The sequence below is a fragment of the Sminthopsis crassicaudata genome, chromosome 2, assembly GCF_048593235.1.
Source record: "Sminthopsis crassicaudata isolate SCR6 chromosome 2, ASM4859323v1, whole genome shotgun sequence".
Taxonomy (NCBI): Eukaryota; Metazoa; Chordata; class Mammalia; order Dasyuromorphia; family Dasyuridae; genus Sminthopsis; species Sminthopsis crassicaudata.
In genome coordinates this window covers 686662-706660 of record NC_133618.1, presented here as the reverse complement: position 1 = coordinate 706660, position 19999 = coordinate 686662, and the positions used below count along the sequence as shown (strand labels likewise).

The 19999-nt window shown below is 45.7% G+C and overlaps 2 protein-coding genes across 2 annotated transcripts; one reads left to right on the top strand and one right to left on the bottom strand.

Moving 5' to 3' along the window:
* The first annotated feature begins 275 nt into the window (after positions 1 to 275).
* Positions 276 to 1396, top strand: LOC141553080 (olfactory receptor 6B2-like). Its single transcript, XM_074284974.1, has one exon. The coding sequence runs from the start codon at positions 276 to 278 to the stop codon at positions 1245 to 1247; it is 972 nt and encodes a 323-aa protein (XP_074141075.1). The 3' UTR covers positions 1248 to 1396.
* Positions 1397 to 6194: 4798 nt separating this feature from the next.
* LOC141553876 (phosphatidylinositol N-acetylglucosaminyltransferase subunit Y-like) lies at positions 6195 to 14421 on the bottom strand. Its single transcript, XM_074285310.1, has 3 exons — positions 14257 to 14421; positions 7521 to 14186; positions 6195 to 7310 (listed from the first exon to the last, which is right to left on the bottom strand). Exon 2 carries the CDS (start codon positions 14170 to 14172, stop codon positions 13876 to 13878), a length of 297 nt encoding a protein of 98 aa, XP_074141411.1. The 5' UTR covers positions 14173 to 14186; positions 14257 to 14421; the 3' UTR covers positions 6195 to 7310; positions 7521 to 13875.
* Positions 14422 to 19999: the final 5578 nt, after the last annotated feature.

Here is a 19999-nt window from a genome sequence, read left to right as displayed (position 1 = left end):
AGCTTTCCTTAGGGGAGCGGGACCAGGTAAGGGAGCCGGGAGGGTGACGGCAGCCAGGCCGAGCGCCCCGGCGTGGGGAGGGAGGGGGTCCCTCGGCCAGTGTCCCGGAGGAGGCTGACTTCTGGGGGGGGTCCGGCCGGCCCTCGGGTCCCCCTTCCCCGCGCTTTCCGACCCCACTTGTCAGGAAGGTCCGGTGGGCGGCCCGGGCCGGAGCCGAGGCCCTTGGTCCTGAGCGTGTCCCCGCTTCTGTCCCCGGCCGGCAGCGCCAGCGCGGAATGAGGGGAGAGAACGCGAGCGGCGTCCGGGAGTTCATCCTGGTGGGCTTCCCCACGGCCCCGCGGCTGCAGCCGCTGCTCTTCGTGCTCTTCCTCCTGGCGTACGCGTTCGTCCTGGCGGAGAACGCGGCCATCGTGCTGGTGGTGTGGAGCAGCGCGGCGCTGCACAAGCCCATGTACTACTTCCTGGGCAGCCTGTCCTTCCTGGAGGTGTGCTACGTGTCGGACATCCTCCCCAGGCTGCTGGACGCGCTGCGCTCCGGCCGCCGCGGCATCTCGTTCGGCGGCTGCATGGCGCAGCTCTACTTCTTCAGCTCGCTCGTGTGCAGCGAGTGCGTGCTCCTGGCCTCCATGGCCTACGACCGCTACGTGGCCATCGGGCGGCCGCTGCGCTACCCCGCCGTCATGACGCCCGGCCTCTGCGCGCGCCTGGTGGCCTTCTCCTTCGGCAGCGGCTTCGGCGTGTCCGCGGTCAAGATCGCCTTCATCTCGCGCGCCACGTTCTGCGGCTCCCGCGTCCTGAACCACTTCTTCTGCGACATCTCGCCCATCCTGAAGCTGGCCTGCGCCGACTTCTCGGCGGCCGAGCTGGTGGACTTCGCGCTGGCCTTCGTCATCCTGGTCTTCCCCCTGGTGTCCACCGTGCTCTCGTATGGCCACATCGGCGCCGCCGTGCTGCGCATCCCGTCCGCCGGCGGCCGCTGGAAGGCCTTCTCCACGTGCGCCTCGCACCTCAGCGTGGTGGTCATCTTCTACACCGCCATGATCTTCATGTACGTGCGGCCCCAGGCCATCGACTCCCGCAGCTCCAACAAGCTGATCTCGGCCGTCTACACGGTGCTCACGCCCATCGTGAACCCCCTCATCTACTGCCTGAGGAACCAGGAGTTCAAGGGCAGCCTCCGAAGGAGCCTGCGCATCCTCCTCCGGCGCTGGGGGCCCCGCTCAGCCACCTCGGGCCCGCCCGAGTGATCACGAGGCCGGGGAGGGGCTCAAGGACCGGTGGGGATGGAGTGGTCCGGCCTCTGGAACCTGCCGCCATCCGCCTTCGCTTCGGGCCGATCTTCAGACTTCGGGGGGCGGGGGGCCGTCCGGCTCGGCATGCGGCTGGACGAGGCCCACCACCCGGAGCCACCAGGCCGAGAGCAGGAGAGAACTTTCCGTCACCTGGGCTGCAGGAAGCCCCTTCCCTTCCCCTGCAGCCCGAGAATTTCCCCAGAGCTTCTGACCTCTATTTGCTGAAAAATCCAGTGTTACTCTGGATTCCTTTTAATAAAGCATTTATCTCCTTGGTTTGTTTTGGTTTTTGCCAGATATAAACGCTTCCCAAGGGTTCTAAGGAGGAGGCTTATACTGCACAAAACATATCAATGCAGCCCCACTTCCACACCAAAGTGGTCTTCACAGCTGAAGACCAACCCCTCAGAATGTATGGAGGACACAAAGAGAGGGAGGCTGCTGAAGGTCTCCTCTGACAGGCCCGTGGGTACTTCTGAATGGAAAACTGAGGTCTCAACAGAAGCAGACAGGAGGAGACCAGCCCTCACCATGGTCCTGAATTCCTGTGCAATCCCAGAGGGCTAAGAGCCAGCTCCACCTCTGCTCTCACTCCTTGAGAGCCGCTTGATTTGTGCTCGTTGGTTGTCTAGGCTTGAGAAGGGACCTAGGTAGCCCAGGAGATAGAGCCTCTAGCCTGCAGTCAGCCATCGCTGGGAGTTCAAATCTGGCCACAGACACTAGCCGTGTGACCCCGGAGACTATTTCAGTCATGTCTTACCCTTTAGGAGGGGAGTTTTCTTAGCAAAGATACTGGAAATAATTTGCCATTTCTCCAGATCATTTTGCAGATGACAAAACTGAGGCAAACAGGGTTAAATGACTTGCCCAAGATCACATGGCTAATAAGCATCTGAAGTTACATTTGAGCTCAGGTCTTCCTCACTCCACATGCTGCACTCTGTGCACTAGGGCACCACTTACTGCATTTCTTGGGGGCTAATGATAATAATAACTGACATTTATATGTCCCTTTAAGACTTGCAAAGGGCTTTACCATCATCAGCCCCTCCCCACCTCCATTCTCTCTATTTCTAGTTTGTTTTATGTTTTCTTAAAATTTTATTCCTAATTTGAAGGCCTTTGGTGTACTCTAGAGACCACTCCAATGTGCATATTTTCTCTCTTTCTGATGATATTTGCTTTGATAAGGGATTTTACTGAGGCATTTTTGTAATCAGCATTGGAACTGATCTTGCAAGAGGGAGTTAATATCTTCCCCTAGAAGATATTCCCCTAGACAGCGACCACAGAAAACTGCCATTAGCTGGAAGCCACCATCCCCATCCACTTCAGGCACTGGGTGTGTGGCAGACATAGCTTTAGTCTGCAAGGAGGAAGGAGGGAAACTCATTGAATGTGTGTAGACAACAGTTATACTCTAGTGCCTGCTGCCTGTTGTTACATCTCACCCTTCCCCAGGATTCTCCAGGACCCTGAAGAGGTCTGGAAATACAGTCTCTCTACCATTGGCTCTCGATCTCCATTTCAGTTTTATGAGATCCCTTGCCCTCCAGTTCCATTTAATCATTCCAACTGTTTAGCTTTTGTAAAAGGATATCTACCTCAAACTTATAAGAAAAAACTTACACATATTCTTCCCCGAACATTCCCTGTTCCCCCAATATCTTACACCATCTCATACTCAGGGAAAGCAAGAAGATTAATGAATTAGCTTAGTTCCAATATAGTGCAGACCCCCCTCCCACCCCACCTCCCCTGCCAAATTTTAAACTCAAATCCTTTGATTAGTTCTTGGGACTTGGCTTTTCAGACCAATTCTGGAATTCTAGGGTGCCAATTTTAAGACCTCAAGGAATCTAGCTCCTGGGTTTAGTGGGGGATCCATTTTCTGTATCTAGCACCCCAAAGGACAAATGCAATAATAAAACGAACCCTAACGCTATTTTGGGGGTCATGAAGTAGATGGGGAAAATGGAAGGGGAAGGTCATGATACCAATGCTGTGGATGATCTTGTATTTTCACCTTTTCCAGACACCCTGGGAAAGAGAGGAAAGCTACCCCAGTCTGGGTATGTAGCCAATCAAAAGAGGTTGTCCATATCGTATGGGAACACATTTGGCCTTTCCCCCGGGGGAAGCTGCTTTCATATTGGGTGATATGGACACATGCCAAGCCAAGCCAAGCCAAAGCCTGGTTCCATATACAAGAGAGTAAGGGAATCCTCTCCCTTCCCGAGGGATCCCTCGTGCCCCTCTCCCCTCAGCTGCTGCAGGTGCCAGTGTGGGTCTCTTCCCCACAAAGGTGGGAATCGTTATCTCTGGGTCCTAGATCTTACCCATCCTTGTAAAACATATTCAGCTGTGTCTGTATATTAGAAAGCCACCAATCACATTAGCTTTGGTGGAAACTACGTGGACACATTTTTGAGCCACTTTACCACCTGAAACCCCGAGTCTGTTTTCCATTTCTATTGGGAGTAATTGCCTGGTGTGATTCCTTTCTTGGTGAGCTTCAGAGGCTTAGACAGTCATGTCGGGAGAGAGAAGGGAAGCCACCCCAGCTGCCCGTAAGATGGAGACTGGGAAGTTTGGAGGCTATCGTTGACCCTGCCCCTTTCCCTAGGAAGACGTAGGAGTGAGACCTGGAGGTTTCACTAATAAGTAATATTATTGCTCAGGTAATCCTTCCCCACCTTGCTCCTTTGTTAGGGGAAGGACTTTCCCCCTTTACTTGAGTATCATGGGGGTCCATAAATTGGCATCATGATGAATGTTCCCCATTCCCCATTATGTACAATGCAGAGGAGTAATTGCTGGCCACTAATCCTTTTCTCCAACTCAGGGATAATAGTGTTCTTACCCTTTGCCCACTGGAAGGTCCTCAATACCTTCTGCACGGGGGGGCCTCAAATCACCGAAATCACACTGCCAAAGTAAGGCCTGTGGTAATGCCCCCCTTTCCCATTGGGTGGGTAAGATCTAGGACCCAGAGATAGCAATTTCCACCTCTGTGGAGAAGAGGAAGAGGTCCACGCCGGCACCTGCAGCAGCTGCGGGGAGAGGGGCAGGAGGGAGTCTTGGGAAGGGAGAGGATTCCCTTACTCTCTTGTATATGGAACCAGGCTTCGGTGTGGCTTAGCTTGGCACATGCCCATATCACCCAATGATACCATGGAAATTGGCATCAGATTTGTTATCTGCTAGCCGCTGATTCCCTAGCCATGGCAGACAGATGGAAGGCACCGTGGGCACTTTGCCCAAGTTAATGAAAGAGGACAGAGGAGAGGAATGGATCTGAGGGCAACAGCAGAACAAGGAGGAAGGAGGGAAGCTCATTGAATATTGCATGCAGTCTGAATGTCTGGAAAAACTTCCTCAATGACCCAGCCATTCTGGAGAGCTACCTGGAACTGTGCACACCCTTCGATCTCTTAGTGTCATGACTGGGTCTGTGTCCCAAAGAGATCATAAAAGAGGGAAAAGGACCCATGTACACAAACATGTTCATAGCAGCCCTTTTCATAGTGACAAGGAACGGGAATCTGGGCGGACGGCCATCAGTGGGGAATGGTTGAATAAGTTGTGGTGTATGAATGTGATGGAGTATTCTGGAAGAAAAGATCAGCAGGATTTCAGAAAGGGCGGGAGAGACTCAAAGATCAGCAGGATTTCAGAAAGGGCGGGAGAGACTCAAAGATCAGCAGGATTTCAGAAAGGGCGGGAGAGACTCACACGAAGTGATGCAGAGTGAGGTGAGCAGAACCAGATCACTGTCCACAGCAACAACCAGATTTTGTGATGATCAGCTGTGACAGACTTAGGTCTTCTCAGCATGTAGCGATCTAAGAGAATTCCAATAGATTTGGGATGGAAAATGCCATCCGTATCCAGGGACAGAACCATGGATACTGAATGTGGATCACAGCATAGTATTTTCACATTTTTGTTTGTCTGCTTATTTCTCATGTTTTTCCCCCTTTTGGTTTGATTTTTCTTTCACAACACGACAAGCCTGGAAATATGTTTAAAAGGACTGCACATATTTAAACTATATCAAGTTGTTTGCTGTCTTGGGGAGAGGGAGTATAAGAGAGGAATGGAGACAAATGATGGAACACAAAATCATACACAAACGAATGTTGGAGAAACTTCTCCACAACCCCACCTGTCTCAGAGTGGAAAAGACTTCCTATGAAGGTGATGAGCTCCCCATCCCTAGAAGTCTCCAGGCACACCTTGGATGGTCCCTTTTGGTGAATGTTGTGGGGGTGGGTGTTATTGGTCAAAAACTGGTTGAAACCCTGAGGTTTCTTCTAAATCTGAGCTTTTGTGATTCTTGAGGAGGTAGGGTGGGAAGAACACCGGGCTTTATTTATACTGCTGTATATATACTTCCTCCCATAGACCTTGGACCTCTTCATCTTTCTCCTCCTTGTGTCTTTACCCACTTCCTGATCCACCTCCGCCCCTTCTTCAACCACCCTGCTCTGGTCTGGCTGGTGAGGGCCCATGTTAAATTCTTAGTGTGAGTTTTTACACCTTGCAATTAGGGTCTGATTACTGCTCTGTCCATTGCATAGACTTTAGAAAGAAAGTGGCAAGACCATAGGAACAAAGCGGGTTAAGCTTAAAGTGTGTCCCTGGACTGTTTGGAGGACCCAGAAGCTTAGTGGGAGCTGCAACCTTTTATTTTCCTCAGCTGGGATGCTCCGGATTTAGTGCCAGCAGGGGAGATCCCGAAGAAGCCTTGCTGCACTTCCAGGGGCACCGGGGGACTAGGTCCTCCAGGGACCCCTGCTCTCGTCCTGAGCATACAGGAAGGGGAGGCTGCCTCTTCTTACACTTAGATTTTGGCTCACACTCAGCCCTCCCACAAATCACTCTACACACAACATGGGATATGGGACAACTATTTATTTCCTACATATCAAAGGTGCTAAGTCACAAGGGCACATTTGACAAAAACCAGCCTAGAACAGGAGCGAGAGACTTACTTGCCATGGTTCTTCCCTTTGCTGGGCTTGGGGAGGTGGAGCAGGAGACGCTCGAAGCATCTGAGCTCTGAGACTACCAAGGAAATGGCTGGGGATTGCCATCATTCCCTCTGAGCAGGGGAATTCCCAGCCTCACGTCTAAGTCTGGACAGGATGGATGCTTATTATCAGGAAGGAACAAACAGCATGGATGAGGCAGCCAGAGACCCACACCCACAGGGCCTCAGGGAGGGAGGGAGTCCTCAGGGTCCCCACAAGAAGCAGAGAAGAGCCCGCCCACCGCTTAGTCCTTGGGGAAGTCTCAGGGCTACAGGATGCCCCGAGGTGTATCATCCAGTAGAAGCTTGGGAGGGACAGCTCCCGGCCCCTGTCTCTTCCCCACCCCCCCCCGGACCCCTCAGGGTTACTGCTGGGAGTGCTGTCTGTTACCTCCACTCCCCTGGTCCCCGGTAGTTTGGAAGGCGCCCACTCCCCAGAATGGCGACTCCACATGCTTGTGGAGAGGGAGCAGAGACACAAAGGGGCCCCCGTTTTCTGCCCTTCCTCTGGCCGTGTGTCCCTGACCCAGGCCCTGCCACCCTATCGAGCCCCGTCTTCCTCTTCAGGTACAGCAGCAGCGCCCAAGGTCCCCAGCGGCAGCAGCCTGGTCAGGCTTCCCCCTGCGCTCTCCTCCACTCTCTGGAGGAGGAGGGGGGCTATGGATGGGGCTGGGGGATGTCCCGAGCATCACCATGCCCCGGGGCACAGCGGAGCTCTTGCGCCCCTCTCTCTGCACTCTCACCGCCCTCACCAGAGCGCAGCCATGTTTCGGCTTGGCCCCGGGTGCTTTGGGGTAGGTATATCTCTGTCCTTCTCCAGACCTGGGGGGTCTTATCCAACCTGGGCCTAGTGGCCCCCTCTCTTCTGGGAGACCTCCTCTTCCTTCAGTCCCTCCTCCTGGAGCTCTGGGAGTGGAAGCCCAGCACCTCGGGGCATTGGTCCTGGGGGTCCTCCATGTGGGTCACACTCATGGATGAGAGAGCTGGAGAGAAGGAGAAGACAATCGAATGAGGACAAAGAGCAGAAGTGAATTCCCACACGTGTCCCGTCTGGGGAGCACCCCCATCCCCTGAGGAGGGACTGCTGATGTCTGGGAATTATGGGCCCCTCTGGTCCACTGGAGAGGAGGGAACAGAGTTAAGAGCCCGGGGCAGATTTGGGGAGGGGGCCCACATTGTCCAGAGGTTAGTACCTGTGTCTCCCAAGCCCGGGGTCTCTGGGAGCCTCCGGAGCACAGACCATCATCCGTTGCCATCCTGTTCCTCCGCTAGACCTCTCTCAGACTGTCCCAGCCCAGATTCTTGGGGTGGAAGGCGAGGAAGTGCAGTCCACTGTAGCCGTGTCAGGAAAAGCCCCCGGAGCTGCCATCTTCTTGGAGACCACAGTCCAATTTGACCTGGAGGATGCGGGACGCTGAGCCCCCGCCCTGTCAGGTGCTAGAGCCCAGGACCCCAGACTCTGCTGACCCTCCCCAGCCAGCACTTTCCCTTTCTCTGGTGTCTGCATTAGCCTGTTTAAAATTACCTTTTGATTTGGAAAAAAAAAAAATCTTTTGAAGGAGAGACCTGATCTCTTGATTCTTGTTCCTCGGGAACCGAGGCTCCTTCTCCCAAGCTTTAGAAACCTCTGGCCCCTTCTCTTGGACCCCTCCAGACCCCACAGGGCCTGGCTCTCATTCCTACTTCTGCCCACGTACTCCCATTCTAGGGCCCAGCTTCTAAAACTGTGGGTTTTGACTGCACGTGGGGATCTCATAGCTGAATGCGTAGTGGAGAAATTATGATTTATTATCAGTAAATGTTTGATCTGTACATTTATTTTATATACTTATACACCTAGGGTCATGTAAAAATTTCTCAGGTGAAAAGGGGCTACAAGTGGAGAAATTTAGGAAGTGCCGTTCTAGGTCTTCCTCGCTGACCGTTTCCCGTTCTCGTTCTTCCCTCCCTAAAATATTGTGTTAAGCAAACTTCCCTCCCTCTCTCTCCGAGCTCCGGCCACTGATTCAGAGGGTGAGAACAGCCACCTTTGGCATATGACACAAAGGGAGAAGAGGGAGAGTTGTGCGCTAGAAGATGATACAATTATATGGGGTAGGAGCCGGCTGGACGGCTCCGGTCAGAAGCTGGACCTTTCACCGTCACTGGGGGGTGGAGGCCACAGGGATCCAAGTTTTGGCTATTTGACATTTCGCTTCCATCAAGGTCTAGACTTAACGACTGCCTATTTCTTGTTTTCTATTTAGGAACATCCTTGTGGTCTCCCTCGGGGGGTCACTGGCCCAAAGTGAACCAGAGAAAATTCAACAGAGATCTATAGGAGTGGTCCCACAGAATGTAAAGCGGGCTCTAACACGATGGGAAATTACCTCACTTCTGTTCCTGGGGAGAGAGAGTTTCCTGGGACCTCCCTATGACAATAAAATCACTGGGTCAGATCCTATCCTTAGGGATCCTTCTCAGTGCAATGATGGAACAAACTATTTTCCATTTGGGGGGAAAAAGTGATATTCTATGAAAACCAGCACAAATGATTCAGTTTCTCATGACAAAGATCTAGTCTGCCTTTTTACGGAACCTGTTAGCCAGAGCAAACCTCCTAAGCAGCTCACCAAACTGAGACCTGAGCAGGAATCTCCTCTCCACCCCGTCCTGGAGATTCCTGGTGAGTCCAAAGAGAAGCTGATCCACTATCACAACTGTAAGATATGCCGTCAAAAAGACTGGGCTAGTTGTACCTTCTGGTTCTTAAGGTAGAGAATACGTTTATAACTCCAGGCTTGTTCGGGTACGTAGCCATTCTGAAGCAGAAGAGAAATGGGGACATATGCAAGCCCAGGGATCACTGGAGTTGTTCAAGGTCAAGTTGTTCTTGTGGGAAAGAGACATTTCTCAATGGTTAGTCTCATCAGAATACCCGGCATAAGCAGGGAATTTCTAAGATGGTTCCATTTTAAAATGGGATCATTCTGGTTTAGTCAGATGTAGTCAGTAGGGAGCAAAATAGAGTGAGACTCCTCAGTTCTATTTCCTGGTCTCAGGACATTTTCCCCAATTCCAAGTGTCTTCAGGTTTATTCTCCTTCTCCACAGTTCTCCCCTTGGACCCTTCCTCGGGAGTTTCATCAGATCTGAACTACTTAACAACTGATTCCGATATAGCAAGGCAGTTGTTTGTGCAAAGGAGGGATCTTAGTCCAAAGTGGGTTATGGCAGTGAGGAAGCTAAAATATGTAAGGAACAAATATAAAATCCAAAACATTAAAGGGGGAACATGAATCAATTCATTATACTGCCATAAAACTGAAAAGAATAAGAAAGCAACTTAGGTAAAACCTTTAAGCAAGAATGGAAGGTCGGAATAATTTTCAAAACTCAGTCTTTCCTCCCAAAGTTTCTGAAGCAATAATTTTGAGCAGTAATAAAGATTTAGTGAAAAGTACCTGCAATTATAAGGGGAACTGAATCTTAAGAGTAGTTTACATTTCTGTGTAACCCAAGATATTCCCATATGTAGACTGAGACATTATTACTGGTAATTTTGTGAGGGACTAGAACAAAGAGGACCTGAGTTCCAACTTCCGGTTTCTGTCTTAAATCTGGTGCTTGCGTACCTTTATAGAAGGGTAAGAAATTTATAAGAGAAAAAGAACAGCAAACAACTGGACAGTCAGGACAAAAAGTAACACAGAATGCACCTTCCTGTCCATTTAGATAATACAATCCTCCCTCTGTAGTCTTGGGTTTAGCTATCTATTTCGTGAAATAGTCTGCTTCTGGGAAACACTTTTCCCTTGCTAATTCTAAGGCAAAAGGTTCTGTCCACAAAATGTTAAGCCTGGTCTTGAGATATATATGTCCATGACTTAACAACTTGAACTTTTCAATTGCCATACGGAGAGTTAACATTTTCTGGAAAGGACCTTCCCACCTTGTTTCTGGGGCATTTGATTTGAAGATTTGAAGAAGCATTTCTTTGAGCAGATTCACGTTCCTGGCTCCAAGCAATGCCTCTCATAAGACTTAATATAAATTAGTAAATTGGACCAAACTTAAATCACATTGTCCTTCCTGTAATTAATCCATGAAGTGAAAGCCAGGGCAAACCTTATGGTATCAATTTTATAATTATTAAGACTATAGGAAAAACATCAGAAAAGGATGCCTGCATCTCATCTGAGTTTTGATTTGCTCTTTCTCCTTTTCACAAAACATTTAGATGTGATCACAGCAATTTTTAAAAGACAGAGGAAGAATTTTTAAAAAGTATTCTTGAGGACCAGACCCAAAGAGAATGTCCCCCTTGGAAAAACTCCCAACAGATAGTTTCTTAACAACAAGTAGAGCAATTTTGCATATGAAAGCTCCAATCCAATGTGAGAATTTATAGACAGTTACTAAACATATTCGAAATTCTTGGTTTTGGGCATCTATATGAAACCCATCTGGTGCTAATTAAATGGAATTTCTGGAGGAGATTCACTGGCTGGCTTCACCTTTTCCAGAGTCAAATATGAAATATATCATTATAGAACCACGGTCTTTATTTGGCTTTTTGCCAAAATTGTTTTCACTGCCATGGTAGAGCAGAAGTTCTAAAGCTCTTAGTACAATTGCAGCTAACATGACCTCTTTTAGTATATTTAATACGCTTTGGGAAACATTAACAATCACCCACATGTATCTCAGTCTTCAGGGGAAATAGCCTAATCTTGTTGCCTTTCTCGAGGGCATATTTACTACTCCATTAAGAATTCTAGCCTTCATATGTCTTTAACCATTTCTCCTCATGTGAAGATTATATTGTAACCTCATATGTTAGCTTCAGGTCATAGAAAAGAGAAGGGTCATTTGGCCAGAAAGAGAGACTCTAAAAACATAAGCTTATACATAAGTAAACAACTATTAAAACGGAGCTCATGATCTAGGTCAGGAAGGTGAGATAAGTAATGGCCATAGTCAACAGCAGAAAGACAAGCATCTGCTCAGAGAAGTTTGATGATGGGATCAATGAGATTCACTATAAAACCTTTGTAGTTCTTTAGTCACAGTCAGACACATTTGCTATGAAAGCAGAAGGAGGGATAAGGTGGCGATCATCAGGATCAAGTCCAAAGCCACAAATCAATAGGTTGATAAAGGGTTTAAGAGGACAAGCGTCTGTTTTCGGGTATAAATCAAAACTTTTTGCAACAGCCAATTGTGAGCCAAAATTTTTCAAAGGATCTGATCGTTGGGTCCATATTTCATGGCAAACTTTCCTGGTCAGAAAGGAAATAGCATAGTGGAGAAACCGAGTCAAGAAGGTCCCACCATTATTTTTATAAGACTGTCTTCTCAACTTCCCCAGCCATTTACATCCACTGTTACACATACTCCTTCTGAGCAGCTCTTGACATTTCCTTTGAATGGTGGGTTGCTAGCTTAACGATCATTTAAACACACATCAGATTCAGTACATGGAGCAAATCAAATGATTATCTTCAAAGATTTCATCTCTTACACAGTAAATTTCATTGCTTCTAGTTCTCAAGTTAATGGCAACATCATTAAGTTTACAATAAATAACTATTTAAAAACATTTATCCTTAGTGCTTATTAAGCATATACAAGTTTATCTAAAAACTTTTAGTAGATTCCTTCTAGTTTAATACATTCTGGTGCAAGAAAAAAAAGATCATTAGAAATTTAGAAAATAATCACATCTGGGGATTTTACTCATAACATGAATATCCACAAACCCCTAAAGATCCTGGTTACAGTCAGCTCGTATCGCTTAATGCACCGATTACCAACCCCTATGCCAACAGGAAAATCTTTGAAACTGGGGTCTGTTGATCCAAAGGGGACTCAAAGGTACAGCGCTGATATATACCGGTTAAGTAATGTTATCCAGTGAGTTTAGACGAGTCACCATATTTCAAGTCAGTATCTCCCCATTAGCCTGTGAGGATGTGTGGGGGTACATTTGTGTGCAGGTGGGCCCCTGGGTGTGTGTGTCGGGGAGGGGGAAGGGTCGGTTCCTCCCTAAGCCTTACTCTTAGGGCAGAATTTCTAAAACCCTTCCTGCCTTCTCTATGGCACAGGGTTAACCAAGACAGAAGGTTCAGAGGGCTTGGCCAATTGATAGAACCTCTCACGGCTAATCTTCCCAAGGTAACAAGCAACCTCCCCCAGAGGATACATTTAAGACTACTTTAAGCCAGAAGAGCATGCTACCTTCCAGACAAAAGTTACTAATAAGTAATAGCTTAAATTCATAAAATCACAGTATTATGATCAAAAGAGGAACAAAATCCTAAGTGTACAAATGCATCACACTCTGGGTATTATCCCACAAGCCAACACTGCTCCTATGCAATGATTTTCCCAAATCACAATGCAAGAAAACATTGACACAACACTAACATCAAACAACAAGCCACAAACCAATCCAGCTGAATGCATCCCCAATGATTATTCCAATGCTCTGACACTTAGACCAGTGGCATTCAGAGCCCGGCCACTCTCCCTTTCACTCTGGGAAACAACTTCACAGCCATGGTGCCCAAAAGCTGCTCTCCAGAGCCCAGATCTCCTGTGCCCCAAGTAACATTTCCCCCTAATTAACTTATGAAACCCAATATAAATCTGTATTTTAAGTAGCTGAATTTTAAAGTTCAAAACATAATTCGGGCTACTTTTGGACATCCACAAGAAACCCGTAATCTTCAACATCCAACTTAGAAATGATGAGAAACCTAATCGCTCTATTCCTGGGGAAGAAAGCAGCATTTCGGGGGGAGTCCGTAGCCTGACCTCCCAGTAAGTCTTCCTATTCTCTTACCTCACTGAGGCTAAAATTTCGGTCAGCTTCCTGCAATGCCTTCCTGAAACCTCCCCTTTCAGGGCCCATCCTGGAGATGCTACTTCTGGGTAAACCTTTGAGTGCCGGGGGAAAACCCCCAGTTTGAAATCCTGCTCTTGGGAAATCAGAGTCAAGGAGAACTGGGGACCTTCTGTTTCTAGGAGTGTTCTGTTTGAAGGGAATTTCAGCAGAACGCCTCTGAGCCCTCGGCTCCTCGCCTTTTGTTTTGCTTTTTTCTACCTCGGTTTTCACTGCACGGTAAGCGTTTGAATGAATGCAACTGAAACTATTTAAACGAGTAAATTATTTGGGAAAGCATCTTCCACAAGATTTATCCTTATCATTTCCTTCCATTACAAAGGCCTTTAAACTAGTAAGGAAAATAATCCAAGACCCTTTTGGCCGATGCATTTCAACAGAAGCAGAACGTCATATAATCAAGCCCAGATCGAGATACGGGAGAATATTTTAAAGAGAAGAAGTAGGGACCCCCCCTCCTGCCGCCCCCACCCCAGCTCTGGAACGGGAAGGCGGGATGCAAAAGAGCTCGTCTGAACGCCCCTTCCCCCGACTCTCCCGGGAGAGGAGAAGCGGGCCAGTCTGGGGAGAGGGAAGCGGAAGGAAATTGGAGAGCATTTTCTGGTTTACATGGAGACCGCGGGCCTCCGCGGGAGATGCTCTGGGGCGGGGCGGGGATGGGCCTCAATTCTGTGTCCAGGTCCAGAGGTAGAGGATCACGCAGACGGGCAGGATGATGGGCAGCAGGAGGCTGTAAAAGCACAGGCTGCTGGTGCTGGTGCAGCCGTGGGGAAAGTTCTCGTCCACCGAGGCCGAGTAGATGAGGCCGGCCAGAGAGATGAGGGGCACCAGGACCGTCAGCGTGGGCAGCGACATCAGCATCTTCCTGGGCTGCTTCCTCGGGCTCGGGGCTGGGCTGGGCTGCAGGGAGGTCCACGGCTCGGCTCCTTTGCCCTCGGGCTGCTTGGTGGGATGGATCATCCGAGCTGCCTGCGCTGCGGGCGGAAACGCACGGTGAGGGCCGGGGAGGACGGGGGCCGCGCGCGCTTCGGAGACGTCTCCTACCTGGGGCTCCGAGAAGCCGCGGCACCGCAGAGAGGTCGCGTCCGGGCGGCGGGAGCCGGGCCTGCCTCACCTTGGCCGCTGGCACCCCCTGCTCCTCCGTGCGGCCCGGCCGGGAGATGCCAGCTGCTCCTCGCCCCCCTCCTCCTCCTCCTCCGCAGCGCTGACGCAGCTCTGCCGCACCGTCTCCCCCCGCTCTGTCTCGGTCTGCCTCTCCCTCCCTCCCTCTCCTTCCTCCTCCCTCCCTCCTTTCTCCCTCCCCGATCCCTCTGGTCTCTCTCGGTCTATCTCTGTGTGTCTCTGTCTCCCTCCCTCCCTCCCTTCCTCCCCCTCTGTCTGTCTGTCTCTCTCCCTCTCTCTCTTTCCTCTCTCCTTCCCCCTTCCCTCCTTCGCTTTGTCTTTCTCTCTCCCCCAATCTCTCTTCCCACTTTCTTCTTCTCGCTCTTCTTTCTTCCTCCTCCCTCCTCACTCTTCCTTTTTTTCCCCCTGAGGCTGGGGTTAAGTGACTTGCCCAGGGTCCCACAGCCAGGAAGTGTGAAGTGTCTGAGGGCAGATTTGAACTCGGGTCCTCCTGCATTCAGGGCTGGTGCTCGGTCCACTGCGCCCCCTAGCTGCCCCTCTTCCTTCTTTCCTTATTCTTCCCTCCCCTCCTGTCCTTCTCTCCTCAACCTCTCTATCCCCTCTCCTCTTCTTTCTCCTCCACTTCTCTCCCTCTCTTTGACCTTTTCTGTCCCTTCCCCCCTTCTTTCTTTTTCCATTCTCAGGGATAAAACATTTTTACTCCCTTTTCAAAGATTACAAGCATTTAGACAGCCCAGAGCACAGACACAGACTCTTTAATTCTGAGATATGCAAAGAAAATCAAGCACAGTAAAGGAAAATAATGCAAAGGGGGCAGGGGCGGTGTTCTTTTACTCCATAGCTTAAATTTAAGGAAAAAAAAAAAAAAGGTTTCCTAATGAAGTCCTAGGAATTTTGCTTATTGTGTTTATCTTTAAAACAAGTTGCATTCTCCCTTGGCTGCCTGTGACTTAGTCTGTCCTTCAGGCTGAACTGGAGTTTCTAGCCCCAGAGAACACATTTTAGTGAATTTATCTTAAGGATGAAGTTCCACAGGTTTCCAAGGGAACAATAGTGGAATTAATCTCTTAGCATGATCTTGCTGCTCTCAATCACCACTTGCTAGTCATTAATATTACATCTGGTTCAAATGTTGCTTATTTTGGAAGGGTAGGAATGAGACCGTGGGCCATGAGGTTCAGAGCATGTCTTATGACAGGCTCTAAATGGTAGCAAACAGCCAGGGAGACAATAATCCCTACCATCAAGGCAAGGGGACTACTGTCCAGGTCCTTACTCTCTACTAGCCCTAAAAATACGACTTGGATAGTTGTGACTTGGAAAGTGATTTATAAGGCTAAGAATTTCCTGATTCAGTGACAAAGTAGAAGGAGGCCTTATGCCCACAAGTCAACTAGGGTTTCCTTTTGGCTGACAATTAGATTTAGAAAAAGAATTAGTTTCTAGCTTCCCTTTAGATTAAAATTGTGAAGTCTTTCAAAACGGTTTGTCTTTACATATTGTTATCACAGTATAAACATTTCTCTTAAATCTGCTCATGTCTCTGCATCATCATTTCCCTGTTGAGAAAAAAGTATTTTTGTGCCGTGCACACACGTGCTCGTGTACACACGTGCTCGTGTGTATGTGTGTGTGTGTGTGTGCGCGCGCGCACGTGTAGTCCTTTGGCCAGCAAAGATGACAGGGAAATCCAAATGTTACCTATTCTACCATCCCTTTTTTTTTTTTTTATATATACAGATTCCTATTTCTGCATCCTAATTATATATTCCCCCTATCCTTCCTCTTCATTAATTATCTTCTTCTACTTCCATGCTTCTTTTAAGATCATCAAGGCATCATAAAACCACTCAAAGACCTCATCTAATTAGACTCCTTCCATGACCCCTAATGACAATTGGATTCAGTGGCAATACAATCATTATTCCCATTTTGGAATGTAAGTTTATTCTTATTTTCTTATGATTGTCTATTCATACTTGCATCTTTTTTTCTTGGCTTCTGTATTTGCATTTCAAATTTTCTGTGCACAACTCTGACCTTTTATAAGAAATACTGAGATTCAGGATTGCACTCAGTTTTGCTAGGTAAGCTGGTTTTAGTGGTAACCCTATATCCTTTGCTGTATGCAATATTTTCTTCCAAGCTCTACACACCTTTATGTAGTTATTGCTAAATCTTGTGTAATACTGGATTTTGCTCCTTAGTACTTGAATTATTTTTTTTCCCTGGCTGCTTGCATTATTTCTTCTTGGACCTGGAAGTTCTGAATTTTGGATATAATATTTGAGTTTTCCTTTTGCATTTTCTTTCAGGAGGTGACCATTGGATTCTTTTTCTTTCTACTTTATCCTTTGGTTCTGAGAGATCTTGTATCTTTTATAATTTATCTCTTTAAAATTTTTATTCATTTTGAACTTAAAGACAAAAAAACAAAAAAAGAGAACTTTTTATATATATAACAAATAAGAGAATTCAATATGAAACCATTAATGTCCATTTCATAATGTTTACTTTTTGTTTTAAATACTACACATCATTCTTCTAAACTATCCTGCTTTTCTGTGCTTACTTCTAATTTTTATTTTGTTCTTTGCTGTGTAGTCATTTTTTCTCCTTCCCTTCTCACCCCACCCTAAAGAAGCTTACTATTAGACACAAACACATATGTATATAAAATCATGCTAAACATACTTCCATTTATCAATTCTTTTTTCTTTTATAGGTCTTTTACACTTGATTTGAAATTAGTTGATCTTGTATGTGAGGAAGAAATCACTTTCAAATCCATCTGATACTTTTTTTCTAGGAAGCTCATTTATAGCCTTTTCAATTTCTTTTTCTAAAATAGATTTATTTAGATATTCTATTTCCTCTTCTGTTAATCTAGGCAGTTTATATCTTGAAAATATTCTTCTATTTCCCTTATGTTATTAAATTTACTGGCATATAATTGGACAAAATAACCCCTTTTAATTATTTTGATCTAATCTTTACTACTAGCATAATCACCCTTTTCATCTTTAATGCTAGTGATTTGGCTTTCCTTTGTCTCTTTTTAAAAGCATTAAACAATGGTTAATCTATTTTTTTTTCATAGAAGTAACTTCTAGCTTTATTTATTAATTCAATGACTTAAAAACTCAGTTGCATTAATCTCATGTTTAATTTTTAATTAACTTTAATTAATTAATTAAATTAAATTTCCAAATTGGCATTTAATTGGGGATTTTAAATTTCCTTTTCTAGTTTTTAAATTTGCATACCCAATTAATTGGTTTACTTTTTTTTTTTTTTTTTTTAATTTATTTGCTGAGGAATGTGTTCCTCAACTAGGAAGTGTTAAATGTCTGAGGCTACATTTGAACTCAGGTCCTCCTGACTTCAGTTTCCAACTCTTTGCCCCAAGAAAAAAGCAGCGGCTTTAAATATTTTTGTACATATAGGTTTTTTCCCTTTTTTTGGAAAAAAAATCTCTTTTGGGATACATGGCTAGTAGTGATATTATTAGGTCAATGAGTATGCATAGAAATTATTTTTAAAAAGCAATAAGAAAAAAAGAAAAATAGAAAAGGAATGCAAAACAAAACAAAGCAAAGGGGAGCATTGTCATGTTCTTAGTAAAATATCAGGGAGGATTCAAAATATATAATGACAAATTACCAGTTCAAGAACGTATACATATATATGTAGAAGAAATTATATTCATGAGTATCTATCTTTTTACTTCTTTGTAAATTGTTCTTTTGTCCTTTGCTGCACATCTTTTTTACTTTATTCTTCCCCCCTTTCATTTCTCCCTATCCCCAAGAGGGTTAAAGAGGCTATATTTATTTATACATATGTGTATATATATATATTCACACACACACTTGATCCCTTCCCACATACACATAGACATATTTTTCCTATGCCTGCTGACTACTTTAATTCTGCTCCTTAGTGTGCCTTGCTATTATTACTTAACTTTCCCCTACCCAAGGATCCTTCCCTTGTGTTCTTCCTACACCCTTTCCTTACCTGTCTGCCCATCCCCTCTTATTTCTATATAGATTTTGGAGGGTGCTATACCTTTCATGGGATGTGTGTGTGTGTGTGTGTGTGTGTGTAATGTTACCTATTTAACTGATTCCTAATATGAGTAGGTTTTCAGAATTAAAAGTCCTGCTCCTCCCTTTAATGCCTCTATGTCTGTTCTTCCTCTGCACCTTATCACCTCATTTGTATGACATAATTCCTATTTTTACTTTCATTCTGCTCCAATCTTTCTTTTGAGCTACCATATTGTTAATGTCAATTTCAAACATATGGTATACATTTCCCATGTAAAATAAATAAATAAATAAACATTTTGTCCATGTTGAGTTCCTTGAAATTGATTTTTGATATTAACTCTTGGATGTTAATTTTTCTTTTAAAGTCAAGCTTAATTGATAGAAAGTCCTCAAAATCTGCATGTTTGTTGAATGTCCATTTTTTTCTCATTTAATAGTATAGATAATTTTGTTGGACATGATATTTTTGGCTGCTGACCTAGTTCTTTTGATTGTCCATAGATATAATTCTAGGACCTAGTTTCTTTTATTATGGCTTCTGATAAGTCTTGTGCAATTCTAATTGTAGCTCAAAAGAAAATTTGAATTTTTTTTCTTGTTTCTTGCAAAATTTTCTCTTTGATCTGACAGTTCAAAATTTGGCAATATTTCTATGGGTTTTCCCAAAGGGATCTCTGTGAGGTAATATATGGTGGACTTTTTCTATTTCTACTTTCCCCTCATATTCTATCACTCCACAACTTTTACGCAGTCCAATTATTCTTATTTTTTCTCTTCTTGATCTGTTTTCCAAATCTGTTACTTTTTTGTAAGATCTTTCACATTCTCTTCTATTTTTTTTTCATTCTTTAGAATCTGTTTTATTATTGGTCTGTCATAAAATCACTGGTTTCCCCTTGCCCAATTCTAATTTTCAAAGAATTATTTTCATTTTTGAGATTCTATGTCCCCTTTTCAAGTTGGTTAAAGTTTTTTTTTGTTTTTTGTTTTTTTTCCCCCATAATCTTGTTTTTCTTGGACGTAATGTTCTTCTCTAAAACATAATGTTTTCTGGGAGCAGATTTCTTGGGGAGCTTCTGGGAGCAGCCTTAGTTTCAGTTCAGTTCAATAATCACCCCAAAGGCAGCCAGGAGCTAAAAGTTCAGATCCTTTATTGTTTCCTTTTAAGTCTTGACTTGTTCCTTGGGCCTGGTTAGCTTTCTTAGAGGCCTATCTCTCTCCTTTGTTCCTGCCACTAGTCCTTTGTCTCTTCCAGCTTCTGCCTCTAGCTCCCTCTGAATCCAAAGCCTCCAGCCAGCACAAAGGTGGAAGTTGGAACGAATCTGACTCTGACTCCAAGAGTGGACTTGTGGGGTTTCTGTATCTGGCCCTGAGAGCTTCTTACTTATATGCTGTGCACTGAATATACTCATTACATCACTAGGAAATCATTATTTGTTGTAGGACAAATCAATGCTAAATTAGATTTAACCATTGTCTCCTCAGTTCCACTCAGTACCTTGTTTCAAGTGCTAGCCCATAACATCTCCTTGTAGGATCAGATCAATCATACTGAACCATGCTAAATGGTCATAGTATATTATCCTGATAGTAACTTACTGTGATTTCTT